The sequence below is a fragment of the Coturnix japonica genome, chromosome 3 (assembly GCF_001577835.2).
Source record: "Coturnix japonica isolate 7356 chromosome 3, Coturnix japonica 2.1, whole genome shotgun sequence".
Classification (NCBI taxonomy): domain Eukaryota; kingdom Metazoa; phylum Chordata; class Aves; order Galliformes; family Phasianidae; genus Coturnix; species Coturnix japonica.
In genome coordinates, this window is record NC_029518.1 from 55,354,767 (window position 1) to 55,379,532 (window position 24,766).

Here is a 24,766-nt window from a genome sequence, read left to right on the forward strand (position 1 = left end):
GTTCAGTCTGAATTATAGTTTCACAGTATAAATTAAATCAACTTTTGCTTTGTTCTGTTTTGTATATTTGTGAGTGCACATGCACCTCTGCTGGTTCTTGCTCCCATCAGGATGAGAATCAGTAGGGAAGAAAAGCTGTTGTATTTCATAAAGCCAGGCAATATCGAAAGTCTCTCACAAGAGCTTTTCTCCCAGTATTTCCTGGCAACAGGGTTTAAGATAAATGCAGATAAGCCATGTATAAATATCTGAACTTTAGAAGGCTTATCTAAATGAAAACATCTCTGAACTTCTGGCATTCGCTCAGATAGTTAATTTTTCTTATGCTTATGCCTCTCCTCAAGAAGGTATCTGTGGCTGTACCTTGCTGCCCTCCTTACCTCCGTCTTTCAGAGGGGATGAGATGCCTTGATAAGTCCTTCCAAAGTCAGTGTCCCCCTAAGCACATGGAGCATCTGGAACAATAGAAAGGAAATTCTCACAGTACCTTCCTCTTTCAGTGACTGGACAGAATTCCCATGACATCATGCCTCATATTTCACATGCATCTCTAAATTTAGATTGCCCCCTATTTCTGCCACAATAACATACTGGTCTTACCATGCCTGTTTTCAAGTGGAGCATTGTTAGCATGTTTCTTTTATCTCCCCTTCCAGCATTGGCCAGACAGTAGCTAACATGACTTGTGAATAACACAAAGACATTTTCAGAGCTGTCAAAGGTAACTCAGTCTGAAACACCTCCTTCTTGGTCTATTTTGAATCTCACTTGGATTTCAAGCTATGCTCTACATCCCTCATCATTTACCTAGAATCAAATCATTCCATCTCAAATGCTTCTTTTCTTCATTTTTCTTTTCCCAATAAAAAATTACAAAAGCATATAACTGCTTTAATTGAATCTTATATTAATTAGTTTCCTTCTTGTTGCAAAGCTCAATCTTACATAGATTCTACAAAATAAATTGACTAAATGCAAAGTCCATTGCTTGACTTGCTGATTAATTCTACTGCCTTATACTCTGCCATCAGCTAATACCTCACTTTCACACTTGAAAAAGTACTGCAGGTTTTAAAAAGCGTTGGGAAAAAAAATAGTATTAATTGCATTATCAGCTAAAAGTAACAATAATTATAACAGCAGTTATTTCAAAAGTCTATGACAGTTGCATTCATCTTGTAGTCATTCTTGAATCATCAGAAACATCTTGTGATCTCTTATGTAACCCACTGTTTATGCATATGATGATCCCTCTTTATGTTGCTGATCCATAGAGTTGTATAGTTCTGCTACTCGTACTTTTAACAAAAAAATCACTTACAATTAATGGGAGTTTATAGCTTATAGAGCAAAAACCTGTCATATTTTCTATTTATTTATTTGCTCTGTCACTTAGTATAGCTGTGTACATATCTAGAGGAATACAACCGCATTTACTGTTTTAGAAATTATTTTTACTGGTGTTAAATATACACTCAATGTGCCATATTCTAAAGGTGAACTACTCAGGCTAAGGAGAATTAAATTTATTCAAGAAATGGAACTTTTTCCTTAAATCATAAATAATTCCTTATATAATGCGCACTTACCAAATTTATCATCTCATTTACATAAAATTTTGTCAGCAATAAGTATAGGGGCATCAATGGGGCTAGATGCAACTGAAAATGTGATGGAAGTCCTGAAACTGATTTCCATGAGATTTTGACCAAGATTATGCATGACATTGGGCAGCACTAGTGGTAATTAGGAGCAACAGTCCTTTTATAACTCTCTGTAAACATCCTCTAGAAGATTCGTAACAGGTAGAGATACCACTAGGTTCGCTGGGCACTCTGAACGTTGTTACTTAAGAGCCTCGTATTAGAAAATTATACCAGCTGAATTAATTGGTGGAAGAATTCAGCAATAAAATCTCTGCAGCCAGAGATATTCTCTTTGCTCCTTAAGTTAATTGCAGCATGAGTCCTTGCTACCCCCCAGAAGTCTACTATTGAAAGTTCTATTTCTCAAAGCTCTATGTCTCAGTTCATAGCTCTCAAAACACATTTGACTTCAAACCTTTCTGTGATATTCAGAGAAGATTTTATGTGACACAGTTGAGCCCCAGAAGCTTGTGACACACTGCACAGACAAAGGCAGAAAAGGTCTCTGATTAAAAAGAGTTTTTTTGATTGTGATGACTTAAGGCTTACAGTGCATCCTGTGCACCACCTGGAACTTGGAATACCTTAAAGCAAAAACAATTAATCAGCTGTTCCACCAGAACAGAGGGAGTGAGAAGAAAAATGGAAGAGAAAACACAGAAATACCAGTAGTAATTCTCTCTGTGGTTACTAGGAATAAAGGTTAGAGGAAAGAAAGTAGAAAGAAGCTTTCTTTCTGACAGTAACTGAGAGGCTTCAAATGTTAAACATTTTTAGTTCAATCAGGTGGAGTTAGTAAACAAACTATGCTTTAGAAATTACAAAAGCTGACTACATGCAGAAAGGAAACACTAAAAATAGTATGTAGCACAAGAAAGTGAAGCTATTGAACTGTTTATTGTGTAATCTAAGGCTAAAGAATGTTTTCTTTTTGAGATGTCCATGATCTCTAGTGAGGGTTTCTGGAACAGTATCTCAGAGTGAGAGACAGAATCTCAGGGAACCCTAGAGCTAGACAATAAGAAGAATATTAAAATACACCAAACAAAAGAATCTCCCAACACTCTGTATGTACTTAAAAAACCAGAGTACCATGAAGTGCACTCACGACACAAAGGAATCCGAAGCCTGAAGTCCAGTGTGCTCACAGATTAAGCAGGTAGATTTAAATACAAAATATGGGGAGAAGTATTCTGAACAATGCATACAGTGATTTTCTACTTCATTTTATCATAACAATGGCAGAGAAATGCATTGAGAAAATATGTTTCAGAAAAGAAAGAAATGAAAAGCAGTAATATTATGCTTAATATGAACCAACAGAAATTCAGAAGTATGGTTAGAGGAAAACCTGGATACTGGTAAACCCACTCCATGAAACCATCATGGACATATTGTGAAATTCATGTACTTTATGAAAATAGCATTTTTTTTCTATCAAGCATACACTCATTCTGACATAAGATGCACACTGTGCAGTGTGTTAATTATTTTTTTTCATTCTCTGTATATATTTTTTTCGCAAAAAATAAATGTCTATTGTGGTAGCTGAGGAAATGAAAAGTTCCTTCATTTTTCCTTTATCTTCATGTTAATTTATGCAAGGGATGATAGTATAATTGCTTCTTGGATCTGCTGGCTTCAGGAAATATTCCTACACCTTTAATAACTTTCAAGAGAGGACTCTCACTTACAGGCCTATGCTCTTCTGTTTGTGCCATTTTTAATTTTTATTTTTTTTTATGGTAATAAAGCTTACTTTCTTATCCACATTTGTAAAGTATCACAAAAATAAAAGTAATTCCATGAACTAAATCAACATCCTAAGCTATGCAGTGCAACATGAAGATGATAAATTTTCCTTTTTTCTGCATGGATAAAGAGTTAAAAAATAAAAAAGTAATTAATTTAGCTATTCTGGCACTCCTGTATTCTTCCCCATTTAAATGGGGATTCATTTCCTGGAAGAAAAAAAAAAAAAAGAAAGGACTGTATTTTCCTTATTTACCCTGATGAAATCACAATTTTCTAATTAATAACCTTCATGGAATAAGTAATTACACTGTTGTAGCTTTTTGTTAAAAAAGCAAAAATGTTATCCTTATTTCTGCATCTTTTCAATTATTTGACAAAATAGAGGCAGAATGAATGATTTATAAAAATGAATTGTTTTCTTTTGTAGATGATGTTTTAACTGCAATTCTCCATGAAGTCCTATAATGACAGTTTCAAAGGTTCAATTCATTAAAAGACTTATAAAGGTATATTATGTGGGTAGGCTTTTCATGGCATTATGTATCCATTCCTGAGTATATCCATGTTTTACTGCCACTCAGTTAGATTTTATAAAGAAACACTTGGGCAGAACAGGTGCATGGCTACTGAATCACCATAATTCCTACCAGGATAATGAGCATTATTTCCTGAATTAGTATTTACTGTAGTAAGTATCTGATGTATGCACTAGTTCCAATTCTATCCTTAACTTCGCTTTTATTCTCTGAGAGGCAAGCTGTATTTCTAAGATGCTGATATTAAACTGCTAAATAAGTGACTGACTTAACAAATCTAGTACCTACTACAGTCATTTGAGAATTTCCTTTGCAGATTATATACATTATATACATACATATATAAACACACATATACATGTATGTAATTAGTCAAACTTTTCTTTCCTTCTTTAGAGAGGAAGGAGGAAAAGAAAATGATGGATGTAAGGAAAACTACCACTGAAACTAAGAAGAAAGGTATGATTTGGTTATGTTTCTTATTGATTAAATTCAGCTTTTATTCCCTCTCCTAGAGCAAATCCTGCTGGTTTTGGCTAGGTTAGCCGTATGCTTCTGGCTCTGCATTGCTCTTCTTTTATTTCTTTAATCAACATTTACATGTTACTGCTGCTTCAGTATTTGATGTCTGATGAGTTTAATGACTGATATTCTCTGAACTCTTTTCTTGAAAAATAAAAAAATCATGATTGCTGGCCACATATAGGCTTGTTAGACAACTTAATGGAGACCTTATAAATAACAGTATACAAAGGTACTGCCATATACTATACTCAGTATATCACTTGGATTATTGTGAACAAATTTTTGGTAGTGATATATGTTGATTTTTATTTATTTATTTATTTATTTTTAAAAATTGAATCACAACCAAAACTTATAGTGACCAAACTGCAAAGCTTTAATATTCATCTAAATAATATTTTGGATTATTCATTCCCAGGAAGCATCTAAAATCCATTAGGAGTTTTCTTTGATGGAAAAATATTTATGTCATTTATTATTTATTAATGATTTCATTGCTACTGGAACTTAAGCTAAAAGGTACTACGTTTATGCTCTGATGATTTTCGCCTAGCCTTTGATGAATTATTGAGGGTCAAAATCATTCATAGTTGATGCATGCTGATTAATTTTCATTTTCAGCTGATTGCTCTGTGACTAGTCAGGTGCAAGTGCTATAAGGGAATAGTCTGAGTTAAACTCCCAAATAAGGTAATTTTTTTCAGGATGTGTTCACCAGGGTTTGGCTGAATGTGTATTTGAGTGTATGATTCAGAGTTATAACTTATCAAATGACTTTCTTTGATTAAATCTTAGAAAAGGAAGGAAAAAAAGAGAAAGCTCAAGAGAAGACAGCCACCCCTGGAATTAAAAAAGCAGGTAAGAAGATGAAGTCTCCTTTCTCTGCAACAGACTTCTGACTGGTTAGTTTGAGCACTTCAGTTTTAAATCTTTTCAGATAACTATGCTCACAATTCATTATCAATTAAGAATACAAACTAGAAGTAGATATGTACATCACAGTATATTTTAGCTATGTGTATACTGTATTTACATTACATAAAATATATGTAGCATTTTATCTATATTACGTATGTGCATATATATATACATATATATATATACACAGACTACACACAATTTTCAGTTTTGTGAGATTGAAATTTTTACAAAAACATTTGAAATTTTTTTTTTTGGACATGAAATCAGTCAAAGAAGAAGCAGTTTAAAAGAGTGCTTGATAGGGAGAAATTGAATGGGGTACACAGAATTTTACACAATGTTTTTTCACCAATTTAACTAATTTTAAGTAATAAATAGTAACATCTACATATCAAATCACTGTAGTAGAAAATAGGCAATTATTTTTCTGAGACTTTATTCATGCTCCAAATATATATTTTTGTAAGTAAAAAATAAAGTTAGTGAGTGTCCTTAAATTGATCCATGGTGTTTCATGGTATTTAATATTGAAAATTTCAAATTTCAATCAGACTGGAAATTAATATTTGCACTAAGATAGTTGTAATTTTTCTTTCCTGCAATTTCAATACATTTGAGAGCAGATTCAATGTACAAACACAAAAATATCTCCAGTAAGGTACACAGCTTTTAAGCTGTCTCATTAAAATCAATTCTCATTAAAATCATGCAGAAATGAAAGGGTCAGTCTAGTGGTTTAGGTCATCTTTTTAATACCTAAAGACACTGGTTCTTCTTGCTACTTTGCCAAATATATTCTACATAATCTTCAGCAGGTCAAACAGAACACAAACAAGTTTTTCTGTAGACTAGAGTAATTCTGGAAAAAGGCTGAAATTAAGACTGAAAGATTTAAAACTGTTGTTGCTACATTCTCAAAGTAAGCCTTGTGCTACATTATCTAATTATTCAGATCTGTTGAACTTTATAAAAAGGCAAAATGACACATATCCCATTGTTCGTTAATGCTATAGATTACATGCGCAAATCTGAATGCGCACCTATTTGCCATTTTGTCATGTATGATCTACCTATGCTTTCCTGTTCAAGTATATATACGGATGAGAAGAAAAATGTTAATTTATGTTTCATACAAAATAAAAATACCGAGAACAACATTGGATATTATGAAGTACTCTACTGGCAGCCCCATATTTAAGTACAATTCAATCTGCTATGGTAGGAAGAGGCACACTGAGGGAGGGATAGCAACAAAAGTGAATAGCCTTTCACAAATTACATATTTAAATGTATAAACACAGATTTAAAAAAAAAATAAGGTGACAATTCAAATGTCTCCCCTAACTGTATCCTAGTTCCAAGTTCACATTTCATTTGAGAATACAGAATTTTAAAATATTACATTTTATAACAGAGCTGCAGCACAAAGTTATTAATATGTTCATCTTCACAAGCTGTTGCTAAATCCAATGAGTCATCCTACCAATGCTAAAAAGACACAGATTAGACAAACCGAGACTTCCGCACATTTCTCTCCTTTTTATAAGCTCTGTAGGTTGCTAGCCTTTGTGTAAGAGGATGGTAAGCCATAATATATTCTTGCTACACATGTTGCTGTAATTCCTCATTCAGTTTGCTCTTTGAATCCGTGTGTATTTTCTAGCTTTGATTGGCAGTACCTATTGTTATCCCTAAAAGGTTTTAAGCCTGAAATAATTGCTACATTTGATCAACAGAATAGTGGTGCATAGCCCAGTTTTGAAAGGAGATGCCTCCGTGTCTGATAGAATTTATGTGCTTTGGGCAGACACAGAGAAAGAGCCTTAGAGTGCTTAATCAGCAGCATAGATATATATTCAGAAACAAGAGAGCAGAAATGGCTCCCCATATTCTTAACTTTTCCCATTAAAAGGCTATACAGTGACCACTGCATTAATATCACAGGATCCTTAGTTGGAAAGGTCTCTTACAGGTCATGTGGTACAACTCCCCTTCAATGAACAGGGACATCCACAGCTAGATCAGGTTGCTCAGAACCCTGTCCAGACTGAGCTTGACAGTCTCCAGGGATGGGGCATCCACCACCTCACTGAGAAACCTGTTCCAGTGCCTCACCACCCCCTATTGTAAAAAAATTCTTCCTTATAGCCAGTCTAAATTTCCCCCCTTTCAGTTTGAAATCATTTCACCTTGTCCTATCAGAAAAGATTCTGCAAAAGAGTCTGTCCCCTTCATTTTAACCCCTTCCACACACACACTTTAGATACTGAAAACGTGCTGTCAGGTCATCTTGCAGCCTTCTCTTCTCCAGTCTGAACAGCTCCAGATCCCTCAGTGTGTCCTTGTAGGAGAGATGCTCCATCCCTTGGACCATTTTTCTGGCCCTAATAAACTTCCCATGGTTTTCAAACCACTATGTTACCTCTGAATGTCTCTGGTTTCTGTCTCATTTTGGTCTCCCCAAACACTGAAGTACACAGAGCTGAGGAGTTTCTATCCCTGTGTCAGAAACCAGTGCTGCTACCAGGAGCTGCCCTCTTGATGCATACTCGCTCTCATGCTCCTCACCTCCATGCACAGCCTCTTGGAAGCCTCACTTCTGACCCATTAGTCAAGTGATCTCCTTGGTGTTATGCACAGACTACTCTGTTGGATGCAAACACAAGGGAGAGGTGGGGATTCTTCATAAGCAGTGGGTGATGCAAACCTCTCTAAAATAATGCTCTCAGAGCAGCGATCCCCTCTCTTCCTCTCCATCTTCTCTTCCTCTTACAATAAATGCTTCATAATTTCCCAGCAAATGCTGAATATTTTTGCTGATTAATGCTTTAGATTAGCCCTTTTGTCCAGGAAACAATTTACTAGAGTTTTTTTCTTTCACTTCATTAGCTGCATCTGTGTAATGTATTTGTTTATTTGCATACCAGTTCACTCCTTCTCAGTGCCTCTCTCCATTTCTCTCTTTCCTCCTCTTCTGTTGCTGTAGACAAGCAAGAGTCATCTAATGTGAAATGTTCTCAGTCTTTAGTACAAAATGAACTGAATGATTCTTAATTAGCTTTTAAAAATGCACTGTAGATAAAACCACATTAATCCTCTGACCTTCATCTAGTACAAAAACATTGTGTTAATTGTCCTGAAAAATAGATAATTCCATTGTTACAAACTCAGAGGTCTTGCTTAAACAAACATAATTGTCAGGCACAAGGGTCTGCAGTCACACTTTAAAACATTTAAGAAATTATATCCAGAGCTATTCAGGATAAGGATGAAGCTACATCTCCAAATCCCTGTGATGGGACATGTTGAGCCTGAGCAGAGAGATAATTTTGCCTGGCTCTCCACAGTGGGAAGTATGCTTCAGATCAGTGGGATTCAGCCTCCAGTCTGAAAGAAATAGGATCCTCTCTTCCAAAACTTTGGTGCCCAGACTCCTGGAAAAACTGGGGCTTCTAGAAGAACCACTAGCCTGGAGCGGAAGTAAACATGGCCTCTAACTTTCAGTGAAACCCTGAAATGTGACTGAGTATCATTATGAAGGTGGGAATAGTTGCTCAAAGTATCCTGGTTCATAAATAACAAACAAGAAATGAAGTAAAAGAAAGAGGTGTTTCCCTCTTTCATTCTTGTATTCTGCTTACTATGTATGCTTGTAAAATGTAATTCTGCTAGTGAGATTAGATCAGACTTTATTTTTTTAATGGAAACATTATGTGAAGTTTGGTGTTCTTCAGATACTCACAGTTTGCTTGAAGATTGTCTTCTGATGGACCCATAAGTCCAGAGCTTTGCTGATCCTTCTGAAAATTCATGAAGTTCCTGAGCAGCATTTGCCTTTGATTCTTTCTTTCCCATTTGTTTCGTTCTCATGAGAAATAGCATAGGTAATAAGGAAGCAGATAAAACACAGAAAATGTCACCCTGGATCTTTACACCATTTCCTAACTAAAGCTCTGCTCAGCTGTCATTGATGATCTTACATTCCAGTTACTGCTTCATAATTTCAGGTAATAATGGTTATTAATAGTTAGTGCCTTTTCCTCCACTTTCTACAAACATAAATTCAGGTCTAATTATGTCACTCAGGCCAGATTTTCACTTAGTCTGTAATACATACCTTCTGAGCACCAAATCAGCGGTAGCTGGATTAAATGCTCCAAATTTCCAGACACCTTTTTTATTTCCAGGTATCAACCACCCTGATGAGTTATCCTTGACAAAGATGAGTTAGGGTTGTGTTGTGCAGTTCTACTCACCCACTCTCAGTGCTTGTACAATTCTAGTAGACCAAGGGCTTTCATCTTAGCCCTACAAAGTACCACTGCAATCTCTATCTAAAAAAGGGAGCTTAGTTGCAGCACTTCCATATCCAGTGTTGTGGACACATCTGTGAGGTATGATACGGCATCATATGTTTCACAGTGTTAAGAGAGGAGGGAATTGGTGATGTCTCATTTACAACCTAAGTAAACCTTTGCCTCCTGAACAGAAAAAGTTGCAATGGAGCTAAAGATACAGACACCAAGATACAGAGTCACTATAACAGTCATGAAAAATCACTCTGCTATTATGAGAAAATAAACTAGAAGTCAATCTCAGATGTAAAAATTGAAAACAATTCCTTGTAACTGCCAAAGAGCCAGGATAGCTAGGTCACTCCTGTTATTCTGTCATTCAGTGAGATCATGTAACCGAGAGCAAAGTCTATGTACAGTCACTGTTGCAGTACAAAGTAGGCAGAGCAGAGTGGAGATAATCAGCCGTGAAAAAATACGAACTCGGCTTTCAAGGATTTTTTGCATGGATTGACTGCAGTTGTATTGTCATCAGCTGTGTTCGCTTTGTTTTAAACACCAGTCTTAGCAGCAAGAAATAAGAAATAGGAAAGGCATTTAATTTTGTAACTTTCTTTGTTAAACTTTACCCTTTCAGATTTGATATAAATAGTTCTATTATAAGAAAAGAGCTAGCGACATCTGGTGGACAATTCTCTTTTAATTTTATTCTGTCTGCATGGTTTTTGTTGCTTGATTTCAAATGTGGATATATTAAAAAGTCGTTGATAAAATGATGTACCTCTTATTTATTCCATCAAGCTCTTTATCTTATATCTGTAATATCTGAAGGCCTTACAGTGTCATTCAGGTTTTACACCATTCTCAGAAGTAATATTTTAGAGGACCATTAGTTCCAGACCAATTAAAATATTCCTTATCACAATTTGGTACTTCACATACCCAGTCATTTAGAGGATTGGATGCACAGCACAATACATGAAGTGCTCTGAGTGAATCCATCTGCAGTGGATTGAATGCTTTTGTCTGGGAATCAGATGCTGATCTCTTGCTGTGCTTGCACAGATCTGTAGGAATACATCTTTGTTGTGTCTCAAGAGCAGGGTTGGAAACTCCCCACTCTGCCCTGCTCACTCCTAGAAGCATGTTTAGCTTAAGTGCCGACAGCTTTCAGCATGCTCTCCCCAGCATGGACACTGTCATGCATTTCATGTTGCCTAATGAGAAAGATGTCACATGACAGATGCCAGCAGACGGAGGGGTGGGGTGGGGTTGTGCTTTCAGAACCCCAGTTTTAGATCTGCAAGGGTAAGTGGGATGTAGCAGCTGTCTCAGTTTTGGCTGCTTCCAAAGGCAGATTCGAGGTGTGAAGTCAGAGCAAGATAACCCAAGCTATTTTGGAAGTGATTGGTCATGAACAGAAAATAAAACAAGTCTAACTGGGAAAGTATGAGAAAAAGGGAAAAATTGGAGTGGTGAAAAACTGAGGTACATTTCTAGGTACTGTCCAGATCTATTTTTACAGCAGTTGTTGTAACACGTAGAGAGAAGAATTTTGTGTGATTCATTATAAATGTTTTTTTTTTTATTATTATTATTATTATTATTATTTTAATGAAAAAGAACACAGTGACAGGCTGACTCTAGCTGGTACCTAAGCACCCAGATTCTCACTTGCCCACTTCTCCACCCCACAATGAGACAGGGGAGACAACAGGGAAATATAAGTGAGAAGACACATAGGTCAAGATAGGAACTTCTTAATAAGTTAAAGAAAAATAAAACTAAAGATTTTGAGGCAGCCATACAACACCTTCCAGTGAGCTGACCACTGCCAAACCAGACTTTGAGCAATGAGCATACTGTAAGAGGAGTTTTCTATCTTTTATTCCTCTACCTCAAGCTTTCTTGCCTGAGCATGTTTTCATATGGTGTGGAATATTGACTTAACTTGAGTCAGGCTGTGTCCTTCCCAGATTTTTCATAACTTGATGCAGGAAGGCAGAAAGGGGGAAAAAAAAACGGTAAGCATTGCAGCAGAGAAAGTCTTGATGCTTTGCAACCACTGCTCAATAATAGCAAATACATTGGTCTGCTACTAAAACTGTTGTAGCCACAACTCTAAGACATACCAATATGGGGGGCTACTGTGAAGAAAATTAACTCCATTTCATCTAGACCTAGTACGGGTATCGGAAATTCATACTCATTTGCAGCTAGGTTTGAAAAGATTGGGAGAATATAAATGCAAAAATTAAGTAACAGAAATAATACACAAGTTGTCTAGTGATTCCTCATGCTGATAAAATGAATCTGTAATGGCAAAAATTAAGGGAGAACAGTGAGATAAAGTTCAAATCAAGTTTAGGAACAAATCATTTTAAATCACACACACGGACCTTAGAACTGCATGTGATCTTTCCTTAGGTTATTACTGAAGCTTTCCTGACAGCTTTCACTCTTAGCTCACATCTATATATAGGTTTCTGTGTGGGGCACGGCTTGCCTTGCTGTGTGTTTGTACAAAGACCAGCAAAGACACTGGCTATAGTCTTAGCCTTTCAATATGGTATTACTATTATATGAATCAATGCTTATACACCAGAGCTTACAAAAATCTCTACTTTTCCCAGCTGGTTCACTGGAGCTTCAGGTTTCAGCCCTTGCACAACTTGCTGATTCATTCCTGACTAATTTGTTCATGACACGATTATGCTTCTCAAGCCCATCCTGATTCTTTCCTCCTCCTCTTCTGGTTCCTATTCATAGCTCACCTGCTGTTTCCTGACATTTTTGCATTGTAGAGATCCCTCTTTTCAGACACAAACTAAGCATGCAGCCTTCAGCTCTGGTTGCATTTTCTAACACACAGTAATGCTGGTGATGTTATTCACTCTTCTTCCCCTGACAGGCTGTATTGGCATCTCATGATTTTGCTAACAATTTCCTATTTGTGGGGCTCTGTACAACAGAATTACAGAAAGTAGAGATGGAAATGACCTGTGGGGTCATCTAATCCTTCCTCTTGGCAATGCAGAATAATTTCTTGCAGAATATCTTCAAGCGCTTTATCCAGTTCGGTTTGTAGCCAGACCTCCATCGGTTCTCACAGATTATTCTACAACCTAATAGATCTCTCACAGTTAAGAAGTGTTTCATTCTAGTCTGCCTAAATTTTCACTTGCTTAATTTTATCCCATTACTCAGAGTTATATTCTCTTATGACACCCAAATATAGTGTCTCTAACCTCAGGGCTCAATTCCTTAATGTCTCGTGCATTATATTACCATTTACATTTACATCTGCAGAATATCTTTAAAACTAACAAGGTAAATGGCAAGCTGAGGTTGTGGGGTTTTTTTTTGTTTTGTTTTGTTTGTTTGTTTGTTTGCTTGCTTGTTTTGGTTTTTTCTTTTTTCTTTTTTCTTTTTTCTTTTTTTTTTTTTTTTGCTACAACTGTGAATTTTCAGTATTCGACTGTGAACCTTGCAACAGGGAACAATGGCCATGGCCACATATCACCTGTGTGGAAGGCACTAGAGAGACTGGAAGATGCATGTAAATCTGATGTCTAAACTGGACAGAAAATAGAAAAATATCACTAACGTGATTTATAAATTAAGGATATTCATTGTAGAGAGAGGTATTTTTATATTTAAAAAGAGATGACTTACTGTGTGTACTAAAAACTCTCAGAGAAAAGAGATTCCTCCTGCAGCAGCTCCTTTAGACTAGCAGAAAAAATTAAATAAAGGATGAATAACTGGAAGCTGAAGCTGCTGAAGCTGAATGACTCCAGACTGAAATGAGGTACATGTTCTCTACACTATCATTAATAAACTAGCACAGCTTTGCTTTCCCTGATTTCCACAGAAGAGAATTGTGTAGAAGAGGATTGTTTACCTAGTAGAAGATAGGCATCCACTGAAAAAGTAACTACCTGAAATACAGGAGTCTCAGCAACAAAATGTCAGATTAGATAATGTGATGTCTTCTTACTCTAACCCTGAGCATTATACATGTACAGTCTCAGAGATACACATGACAAGCCAACAGACAATCCAGTGGAGAGTAAGTGAAGAAATGCAGTTGGAGACACATCTTGCAGGTTCCCTGGAAGAATGGGAATTCCCTTCTACTTTATTTTGAAAGATAAAGCACATAGTTCTCAAGACAGAAGAATAAAAGCAAGAGCATAGTGAGGGGCAGCACAAACAAAGCAGAAAAGCAATTACCATGGTCTCTGTATGACTAGATGCTAAGGGAGTCTGTTCCTGAAAAAAGACAAAAGGTAGTTCAAGAGACGTCTTGTATATCCTAACCTGAGAGTCTCAAAGCCCTCAGTGGACTATGAATCCTAAGCTCCATCTTCAGCAATGACTGACAACATGATTGCAAAGATCTTTAGCTGCCTAAAGATGCAGTGTGGCCCATAGAGGGATTTACAAACACATCAAAGTAGGCCAGGCACATAACTCCCATTGATTTTCTGTGAGAACTGAGCTCCTAAAAACCTCCACCACTTCTGAAAAAAGTACAGAGGAGGCAAGGTCACTGTGGTGGTTCTGAAAATATTATATGTTATTACCTACTGAAAGGATGAGAATAGTAATACTTATGTTGTTTATTCTAAGACTACTTACTTACATCCTTTAAGTCAAGTATACAAGAGCTGTAAGTGAAGTGAAATACAGAGACAAAGAGTTAGAAACAAGTTTTTGTTTTACCTTTCCCTTGTTTCTCCTTCACCTTACAGGAGGTGGCTGTACATATAATTGATTTTCCATTGCAATTGACTGTGGATGAATGACTTCAAATTAAAACTGGAGATTTAGACTAGATATAGGGTAGAAATTTTTTGAGTGGTGAGACTAGGGCAGTTCCCCAGAGAGGTGGTGAATGCCTCATCCCCAGACATACTCAAGGTCAGGCTGGGCAGGATTCTGAGCAGCATGATCTAGCTATAGGTGGCCCTGTTCACTGCATGGGAGTTGGACTAGGTGACCTTTAATGGTCCCTTCCAACTCAAATTATTCTTTTCCATTCTGTGATTCTAAATGAGCTGTTCTGCCCAAGAAATATTAGCAGCAGATGAATAAATTTTAAGCGCCTTTCAGTTGTTCAGCTTTTACTAACACCCATTAGTTAAGTGCTTTCAAAGCTATGCTGAATACTGTTAGTTCTTTTCCATCTTTGACTACAACAGAACAAAGAGGGATAAAGGAAAGTGGTGGTAATATCTTGCTGGCAAAGAATTAGAAATGTGAGACTTTCAGTAAAGACAGAGGGGAGGAAGCTTGGATTTAAACTACAAACTCAGTTTTTGATGAGTTAACAAGATGAGTTAACATTCTTAGAGTAAAGCGGAGACATCATTTTAGCATCTGACAGCTATCTTATTTTCAGTGTCATTGTAAAATAGGTTTTGGAGAAAGACAATATTAAAAATCTAGATAATAGAATAAATATCAAATTTGAGGGTGATACTTATTCAATCTAAATACCACAGAGGTAACCAAACAATCATTTTGCCCATGGATTTTCAAACAAGTACCTGTGTTGTGCAAGGGGGGCATAGCTTTAATTAAAGAATCTAATTTATTGCATCAACTCCGTTTATGTTGCTCTGGAGATTAATGTAATTCTTATTTTTCCAGTCATATTCAGAGATAACAGGATTAGAATATGCCTATGCCTCAAACAACAAAAAGTTAATCTTTTAAATGTAGGGAAACAGATCTGTTTCCTTAAAATAAGGTGCACATCTGAGTCAGCAGGCCTGATGTTTAAGATTACTGTTATATGTGAAACATCATTGCACAGACACATTATCAGGTGGTGATGACATACCTACATACCACTATCAATTTTCTGTTAAAGTTCAAAGCAAAAATTGAAGACTTCATAAACATCTAAATAAAGTTGGTGGAAATTTTGATGTTTGGATAAGGCTGATTTTTTTTTTCTTTTCTTTCACTTCAATTTTTAAATGAAAAATTGTATTCTTTTGACCCTGAAATTAAGACCTAGTTTTTTCTCTAGGTTTTAATTAATAGATATTTTTATAAATTATTCCATGACATTTTCTGAAGTGTAATTCTTGAAGTGTAATCCCTTGGATGCATTTCTCTTAGGAAAGTTCATAGACCAACAATATCCATGATTTATAATATGTCATCTTTTGTGCTTTACTCCTAGTTAAGGTTGTTTAACCTTACATTAAATGTTCACAATGGCCTTGCTTGTTCTCATCACCTGTTTTTCAGGAAGTAGAGACAAATTTGTGCTTTTGCCATATGTCACTCTGAGAGACTAAGTCAGATGAAGTATTATTGAATGATTTGTATAATAGACCAGGCAGATGCTCTTAAGTGGAAGAGCCATACATAGCTTGGGTTATAAGTGAATTGATTTTTAGATTGATTGCCGTAGATTTTGCATGAGGTTGCTTTCTCATAGATTTTGCTTCACTTACAAGAGTGTAACCAGCATAGTGTGCCACCTATAAAGATGAATGGATGGACATTACATTATTCAAGATTTACGTTTGCTCAGATTCAGGGTGCTGACTGTATCCATGTTTAGAAATAAAATACATCTAGTTCCTACGTCTACAGATGCTATCTGAGCATCCCTTTATCCAGCAGAATAGTAGAAATTGAAATGTGTTAACAAGGTGCATCAGAACGATGCATGGCATATATACACTTAACACAGCCTATTTATGACTAAAAATACCCTCTTGTGAATAGTTAATAAAGTAGTGGTGCAGAACTTTCTTAAGAAAGGTGCAGAGAGAGAATATGCCCCATTTTTTCTAGAAAAGCTAAAAATTTTGAAGAAAATTTTCAGCTGTTACATTTCCACTAATTCAAATGTCAGTTTATTCCAGGAAAAGACCTGATTTTGAAATTTTAGGAATTAATGTTGTTGCTTGCATATGCTACAGAAAAATCATTACTTTTTCTCTAAATGACTGCAGCATGTGTAATTAAGTGCACTTACAGCTTCCTGTGTACGGATGACTTCTTTCATATCGTGCTCTATAGTTTTGCTTTTTTAAATCATTCCTGATGAATTCAGAAGGCAATAGAACATGTCTGCACCTGCTTTGCAGTGGGGGAAACAGAATCTATTCCAGCAATTATAAAGTAGAAAGGAGAAATCAGTAATTAGTGGAACCATGAGTCACTTGCACAGTGGAAGTTGGCTGCTCCTAAAGTGCAGAATGTTTCTTACTATGTATGCAGCTGAATGACTTGTTTGCTTATGCGTCTCTCTACATTTTTTTGAGTAACTGAAATAATTTTTTTTCAAACAATCTTGAGAAATTTCTTTGAGGTGAATTTATTATTAAGACTCCTTTGTCACACATGATAGTACAAGGATACAGGTATCCCAATTACTCTGAATTATATTCTTATATAAACTTTTTTTATTTTTTAAATTACTGTTTAGCTTTGTTTAGATAATAAGCCAGTAATAATAAAAAACCAAAATTCTGTTTATAAATAATTTATCAATTATCTTCTAGGTTATCTGATACATTCCAGGTTTTAACTGTTGGCATTATTTAAAATAAATGGATAATATCTTAACATTCTTTTCTCAAGGAAATATGTTTCTCGTATAGAGAAAGGGAGATGAAATACTTGATGATTCCTTAAAATGTGCCTAAAAACAATTTATTTTATGTTAAATAAGTATTTTTCTAAAATACCGAAGACACAAATTTTAAAAATTTAAAATGACCCCTTCCACAACAACCTGTGAAATAAATATTAATGATCTGTCAGAATTTTAAAGTGCTATCACCAAGAATGTTTATGAGCTGCTTTTTCGTAAACCTAAAATTTTCAAATCCTTTTTTATCCTGCTTTTTTTCCTCCCCCCCATTATCATTCTTATAGTCTAGTCCCATGCGACTTCAGAGACCTTGAATTTACCTGAAAGTAGCTCCATTTACTCTCAGTTCTGCCTGGAAACAGTAATGTTTTTTGCATTCTGCACTTCTCCCTCTCTTGCTGTCCTGTCTGGAGAAGTTTAAACACAAAACCTGCAGCCTGAGACTTACCAATCTCCCCATGTAACATTTTCTGAACATTAACTCTGCAGAAGTGGTACCTATTAGGTCTACTACTACTCTTACTATGATCCTATAATTCTATTCTATGATTACTCAGATACTTCTTTTTTTGTATTTACAAAGCAGTCAAGGAGACTACAAAGATGCTAGAATTTCTCACACTTACCAAAAATGTTTTGAAAAGTTAAGAATAATCTTTTTCAGTAATTGTCATACAACATATGTTGATATCTTGCCCAGTGATTAAAGCAGGGAACAAAACCAAGTTCTAGTACAAAGACAGAATCTTCCACATGGGTGAAGTATTGATATTTCTGAACAGTTATTTTACGCCAATATCAAATTTTAGGATTTAAGAAAAGAATGTTGACAAAAGAATCCTAGTAAGAGCAATTAAGATAGATCATTTGTAGTTATTGATCCCACTGAAAAGAACAAACAATACTGTTTTAATTCTCTGTTATATGACATTTTGAAAGATGTTATCATAAAACACACACTGTAAAACAGAAAGTTCAGGCAATCTGAAAAATTGTTACAATATCAGGGATCTGTTTTTTTCAGAAGTGATGAAAATTAAAATAAAAATTAATACACCCCAAAACTGTAATATGTTAAGATCATAGTGACTTTGTTAACACTAAACAATTTGAGTTAAAATATCAACAAATATGCATAAAATAGAAATCAGCTGAGCTAACAATATTAAGAGGAAGGTCAGAAGTAAACAATTTTCAGTGTTGGACTTGTACTTGAAATTAATAGTATTTTGTATGGAAAAAAAAAACCAAAAAACAAAGAAAAAACCATTGTACAACTTCCAGTAAATAAGAAAGAAAAAGAAATTCTTGACCATAGTCCATCTCAATATATCTGAGGGCTTTAAAATGCTTCTTTTTTGTTCTATTTGTTCATTTTTAACTTCATGATACTCAGCCATCTAGGACATCTTTCTCTTTAATCACATTAACTGCAAATCTTTCTACATAATAAGTTGTTTTTGAATTCTGGTACATCTGCTAGCTTGAGAGCAGGCTGTACTGAGACTGGTCTCTCAGAGATTTTAATTATGTATATCATTCACATGATGGAAATTCTCAATGATGAAATGCCACCTGCTAACATTATTTCTTCTTCTGACCCTTAATCCAAAGGGAGTACTAGCTGTCACATTTTGAAGGTGCACTGTCTTAAACTCTGCTAATGTATTGCATCTGTGAAACAAGAACCAAAATTCTAATGTGTGCTCTTAGTTGTGTTTTGTTCAGTAAGACCAGAAGCTTTTTACTGTGGATATCCAGCACTTTGGAAAATACCATTTTTTCAAGACAAATATCCCCCAGTTCTTGAGATTTATACACTCATTTTTCTATTCTTTTTCTTCTCCTATTTTTAATTACAAAACTAATTGAATACCTAAGTCGAAACAAATGGTATAAAACAAGCAAGTTTCTGTAAGACTTACTAGAAACCTTTGAGTCAGCCAATGATGCCATGGTCATATTGTATGAGGCATTTTCATTATAAAATTCTTCTGTAGGTATGGGTAGACTTTTAGCCAATAAGGGTTGTTTGATTAAATCCATTTTATTATGTGATCATCAGCTAAAAGGTAGACAAGATAGCTGATCACTGACAGGTGAGGTGTAGGATGAGAGTTCCTCATTCAGTTGTTGATTCAGTGAACCATGTTTTTCAGAAGTATCAATTAGTTACCCAGGGTCTTGGTGCTTTGTTCAGATCAACCTCAGAATTCTTGCATCCTGAATCTTACCTGCTGAGTTGCATGGTGTTTGATTAGGACATTATCAGCTGTTTAATTCAGACACTGTGGCTTCTAAATGATGCTGAAATTAGTTCCTGTCTGTAAATATGATATTACTGTCATATTCTTTGATAAGGTTCTAGCAGCTATTTTTAAACAAATCAGCAAATTAGCAAAGCTGTCAATGTATTTTCTTTAAAATATTAATTTACCTGGAGTACCTTTAATTTAGGAGTTTTTTATACATTAAATATATCAGTGAAAGTTTTCAGGAAAGAAAAAGCACAGAGAAACCTTTCCAGAGAGTAAAAGTTGAGAGCCATTTAGTTTCCAGAACTGATGTTTATATAGAGAGGTTGAATGGAGCTGTTAAATTTCTACTGCTATTCCCAATCGTACAATAGACATTATATAGCAACTCTACTCCTAAAAATCTCCAAAAGATTTTTTGAACCTTAGAACCTACAAATCATATCAGAACAATGTTTGAAATACTGTATTTTCAGGATTTGTTTAAACTCAAGCAGCCATACACTGTTGTAGAGCACTGAGGCATCCTTGTCTAATGGCTTATTATGAACATCCTAGGGACTCGAGGGCAGAAAAGGCGCTATGTGAGCTTAAAGGGATATGTTCTTATGTTCTTAAAGGGATATGGTTTTTTTTCCCTCACCTCATGTGCAGTTTAGATGTCATTTGCAACTACTGAGTACTGATAGTTTACTTCAAAAGAATGCTGATTGAGGCCTGAGGAAAAGATATCGCTATGTGCTAAAAGAGGAAAAAGACTGCTTTTTCTGTTTCACTGTTTCACTACATCTATGCTGGCTGCCATATGCTCATTCCTAGCTTGAATTGAAAATTGATCCCTTTATCCTGTACAGATAAGAAAAGAGTTATATCATGTTTGTTTAAATATTTGGTGTTTTTAAATAAAAAATAAGAAGATTTTCAGTATTCTTTAGCATTCTTCATGAGCAGGTAAAATAAAACACTGTTCATTCATGTCAGAAAAGCAGACCTTGTAGAGCCATATTCATTTTGAGAATGAAGACCAGGATATAACTGTCTTCAAATAATTCCACAGAATAACTACAAACAGAAAAGGGTGCTTCACAGTTCTGCACAGCTAACAAATGAATTTGTTAGCTATGGAGTTTAGCCCATATAAAGATAAGCAACAGCAGATGCAGTTGCTTTAAACCAGCTTTAGGATTACCCAAGCAAGGTAGAGGTCACAATCCTCAATAAAGAATGAAATACATACCCCTTTCTAAGGAGTAAGACTTTCCAAACACTGGCTGGCTTTTCCCCTTCCATAAAGCCTATTGCAAAAAAAGCCATTGTCTAGAGTTGTCAGAGTTACCCAATACTTTTGGAGCTCTGAGTAAGTGGATCAACTATGCAGACCTTTCAAGAAGACATGGATATTGAATGGGTCTACAGTGACCCTGAAAAGTAGAGTATTTTGAGATTTGGCACCACTGTGCAAGAAGCATTGGATTGTGGAGTCTCATCTCCTGTAGTGAGTCCCCATAGTCTATTAGAAGTTAATTATTGCTTTACACTGCAGTAGAAGTGAATTTCTTACTTTTGTGTACCATGAAGTTTAGACATCAGTACCAATGTTTGCATCGTCTTTGACTGCATTTTTATTCAAGGTTACTAGAACAACCATATTTTCCTTCGTAAATTACATATGTCTTAATGATGCTAGTTTGCTTCCAAGAAGTTTAGGCATCATTTTCATGACATACATATATACCTTCTCAGTTGCAAGATTCCAGATGTGAAGCTTTAAAGGGAAAATAACCTAAATCTCTGGAGATTATGTGTTCCAGGCTGACTGGCAAAGATGTGTTCAGGATAATGATATGATGCCTAGAAGTGATATTTGAAATAACTTTTTCCAGAAATTCCTCTTCATAATTCACCTGAAAAACAGAACCACTAATCAGGTAGTAGAAATATCAGAGAGATTTTGTTGCTTTCATAGTTGCTTTTAAGAAAAAAAATAATTACTATGAGAAACTGTCATATTATAAACTTCCTTCCCCAACCACACATACTGCCTCTTAATTTAAAAGTTGAAGCAAAGATGTGTGCAAAGCCAAAACAAATAATGCAAAATCTCACCATTTTTAATTACCCTAACATAATGAATTGTTCAACTATTTATTACTTTTTAATTGCTTGGTTATCTACAACATGTGACTTACAGCAAACAGCTACATTTAGGGACTTCAGAAGTCAGGATAAGTTATGCCTCCTATGAGACTGACCAATTGTTCAGTTCTTTTTATCTAGGTCATTTATTTAATTCTAGTGTGATGTCTCTAGATGTAAATGTTACATGCCATCAGACAATCCCTATAGGTCCTACTAAATCTTCTCTAGACAATTTTCTGTAAGTCATTTAATCTTACATGCGTTAGTTTGGTACTAAGAATCTAAGTTTAGGCGTCCTGGCTTGAAGAGAAGAATAAAAGCATTTGTATTTTTTATTATCAAATGTTATTGGAATCAGCTATTGATAATTTTTCTGCACTCATATATATTTTTTTTTGAGAGCAGAAAAATGATATATATATGTATATATAATATATATATAAAAGTATATGTATATAAAAATCAAGATCTTCATAGAACAGCTGGCCAGATTTTTACACAAAATTTACTATGTATTTTGTATTTCAAAAAATGGAAAAAACACATTAATTCTTTTAACATAAATTGTCTTGAGAATATATTAAAGTATGTTGTCCTAATAAATAATGGCTTGTATGGAAAAAAAGGAAAGAATGAGCCTGAGGGCTTTATTTAGATCCTGTCTGTTATTGTAAATGGTGCTGCCAATTTATTTTATTTTTTTTTTATATCCTCCAGCTACAGAAGATTATTGTGATAAATGATTCATATCACTGCAATATACACCTTTTAAGATTTCCATATCTGGCAACCTATAGGCACTTTTTTAAGGCTTCAATTGGCTCCTTAGCCAGATAACGTGTCTGAAAGCTGCTTCATGATTAATTTCATCTAAATGCGGTAATTATCATACTTTGAAGTAATGCCTGCAAAACATTCTTTCATAGAGAGTTAGTGGAAGCTGAGGATTAACCTAGAAACATTTCAGTTCATAGCAGCGTATTGCCCAAAATGGAATGTGTTTTCCCTTGAATTTTTGAAGTTTTTATTAAAATACTTGGCAGTCACTTGCATTATTTTATCTCACATCAGCTATTTCATAGCAATTTAGAGAGCTGTGAAATTGAAATAAATTTATATTGTGATCAATAATACAAATCATGATTTTGAAAGCTACTTGTTTTGGCAGCTTCTGCCCTGAAGTATTTCTTGTTTTAGTATTTAAAAGCAAAACTGATTTATCACTCATATGTTGTGGTCAGAAGCATTATCATGCTTATATTCTAGGCACCCTGTTAGTTATTAGAGAGGACATTATTTTCTTCATGAGCATCCGGAGAAGTACTCTCTACTTCTATTACATTCATCTCTTCTGCCTATCTTAGCAGGGATCTTCCAGACCGGACTGGAGAGACACCTCATATTTTTTCTCTCATTTCTCTTTAGATTTAAATTTTTGGTTTGTTATGACATTTGGGAAGTACTTGGCAACTAGTTTTGGCTAGGTACTCAGCAGAGCATTCCAAACGAGGTGTCATGGTGTCAACAGTGGTAGGAAGACTAATGTTTTTAATTGCTCAGCACTATTCTTCCCTTGCATTTCTAAAACCTGAGAATATGTGTGCGGTGTGCAACCATGGCTCAATTTGTACATGTAAGCCATAGTAATTCAACCATATATTGAACCTTACTATACTGAAACTGAAAAAAATATACACCTTCACACAGGATTGTTACATTTACACTTAAATTTAAATTAGTACAACATCATCATGAAACAGAAAATAAAAGATTCACTGTATCATTCAAATGCATTTTGCAGCACTGAAGCATGCACTGAAATTTTCTGTTCACCTGTATACTTTTACCTGCGTATGTTCTAATGCATATGTTTGTTTGTTTTCTTCTGACAGATAAAAAAGAAGCTGCTGTGGCCAAAGAACTCAGAAGTAAGATGTTACCTGTGCATTAGGTTATGATCTCTTTTACATGCCATACAGCATCAAACAGCATATTTCAAAAATCCACAATAATAGATATTGAATTGTAGAAATCACAATTAATATAGTGGCTACGTCATTTATAAGTGAAAAATTGCATGTTTAGTTTTCAGTTGCCTTCTGCTATCTAAATTCATTCATGTGCTCCTTCTATTTCCACATTTCTCTTTGTGACTGACAGTCCTGCCTTCCTCTACCTTCTATCACTGTCTTTGAAAACAAAGATTTCACAGGGAAGGAAAAGTCAAATGAGTTCTCAACTGAACATGCTCTCAGTGGCAGCAAATTTGGTAAATGGGCTGAGAATACTGAGAGTCTGGTGTGCCAAAGGATCATCATGTTTATCTTCATAAATGCAAAACTACAGTCCTGCATGCCTATCTAGTTACCAGAAATACAGAAAGGGAAATTCTATAGCAGAAGAGAGGTAGGGGCTGGGCTCTTCTGCAGAAAGAGCAGAACTGTCCTGGGAACATGGCACTGTTAACAAGGGTACCATTAGATCTTTTTCTTCTCCAAAACTGTAAGCATCAACGCCTCAATACAGTTATAATAGTATGACATAGTTACACTGATACACAGACAAGATTTAATCTGCTCATATCTCTGCTCTGCAATTATGGGACTTTGGAAGATCATACATGTTCATGATTAAAGAATATACTAACTCAAGATGCTATGTATAATACTTTACACAATGTTTCCAGTTTGTTTGGCAAAAGAACCCCCTAGCATTCGCATTTTCAGCTGAATTTTTTTTCATATAAATAGGCAAAGTCCTAGCACAAAAATAAACTATGAACTAAAGAGCATATGCTTCCAAATAATAAAGAGTTGCAAAGTTTTGGTAGATTTGTTTCAACACTACTGAAAATTTAAATAAGAAATATATAAAACTCAGTGCTGAGAAAAAGAATACTCCAAAACAAAGTATTTCAAAAGTAAATTAAAAAAATAAAAATAAAATTAATGTTACAGAACACAAAAAATATAGCTTAATTTGTTTCACAGATGTTATGAAAACCAAAATCAAGTCTTGCTGGTCAGTATGTTCTAGCTGAGAGCTCAGAAGGAATAGATGCAGGAGT

General features: G+C 35.1%; 1 protein-coding gene across 9 annotated transcripts in view; it reads left to right on the forward strand.

The window, feature by feature from the left end:
* Nucleotides 1-24,766, forward strand: part of TRDN (triadin) — a 139,185-nt gene that overhangs the window by 102,215 nt on the left and 12,204 nt on the right. For all 9 annotated transcript variants that reach the window (XM_032443724.1, XM_032443723.1, XM_032443726.1 and 6 more), the window contains 3 exons: nt 4,334-4,396; nt 5,258-5,320; nt 23,592-23,627. In XM_032443724.1, the coding sequence (XP_032299615.1) occupies nt 4,334-4,396; nt 5,258-5,320; nt 23,592-23,627 (162 nt within the window). The remainder of the gene's footprint in view (nt 1-4,333; nt 4,397-5,257; nt 5,321-23,591; nt 23,628-24,766) is intronic.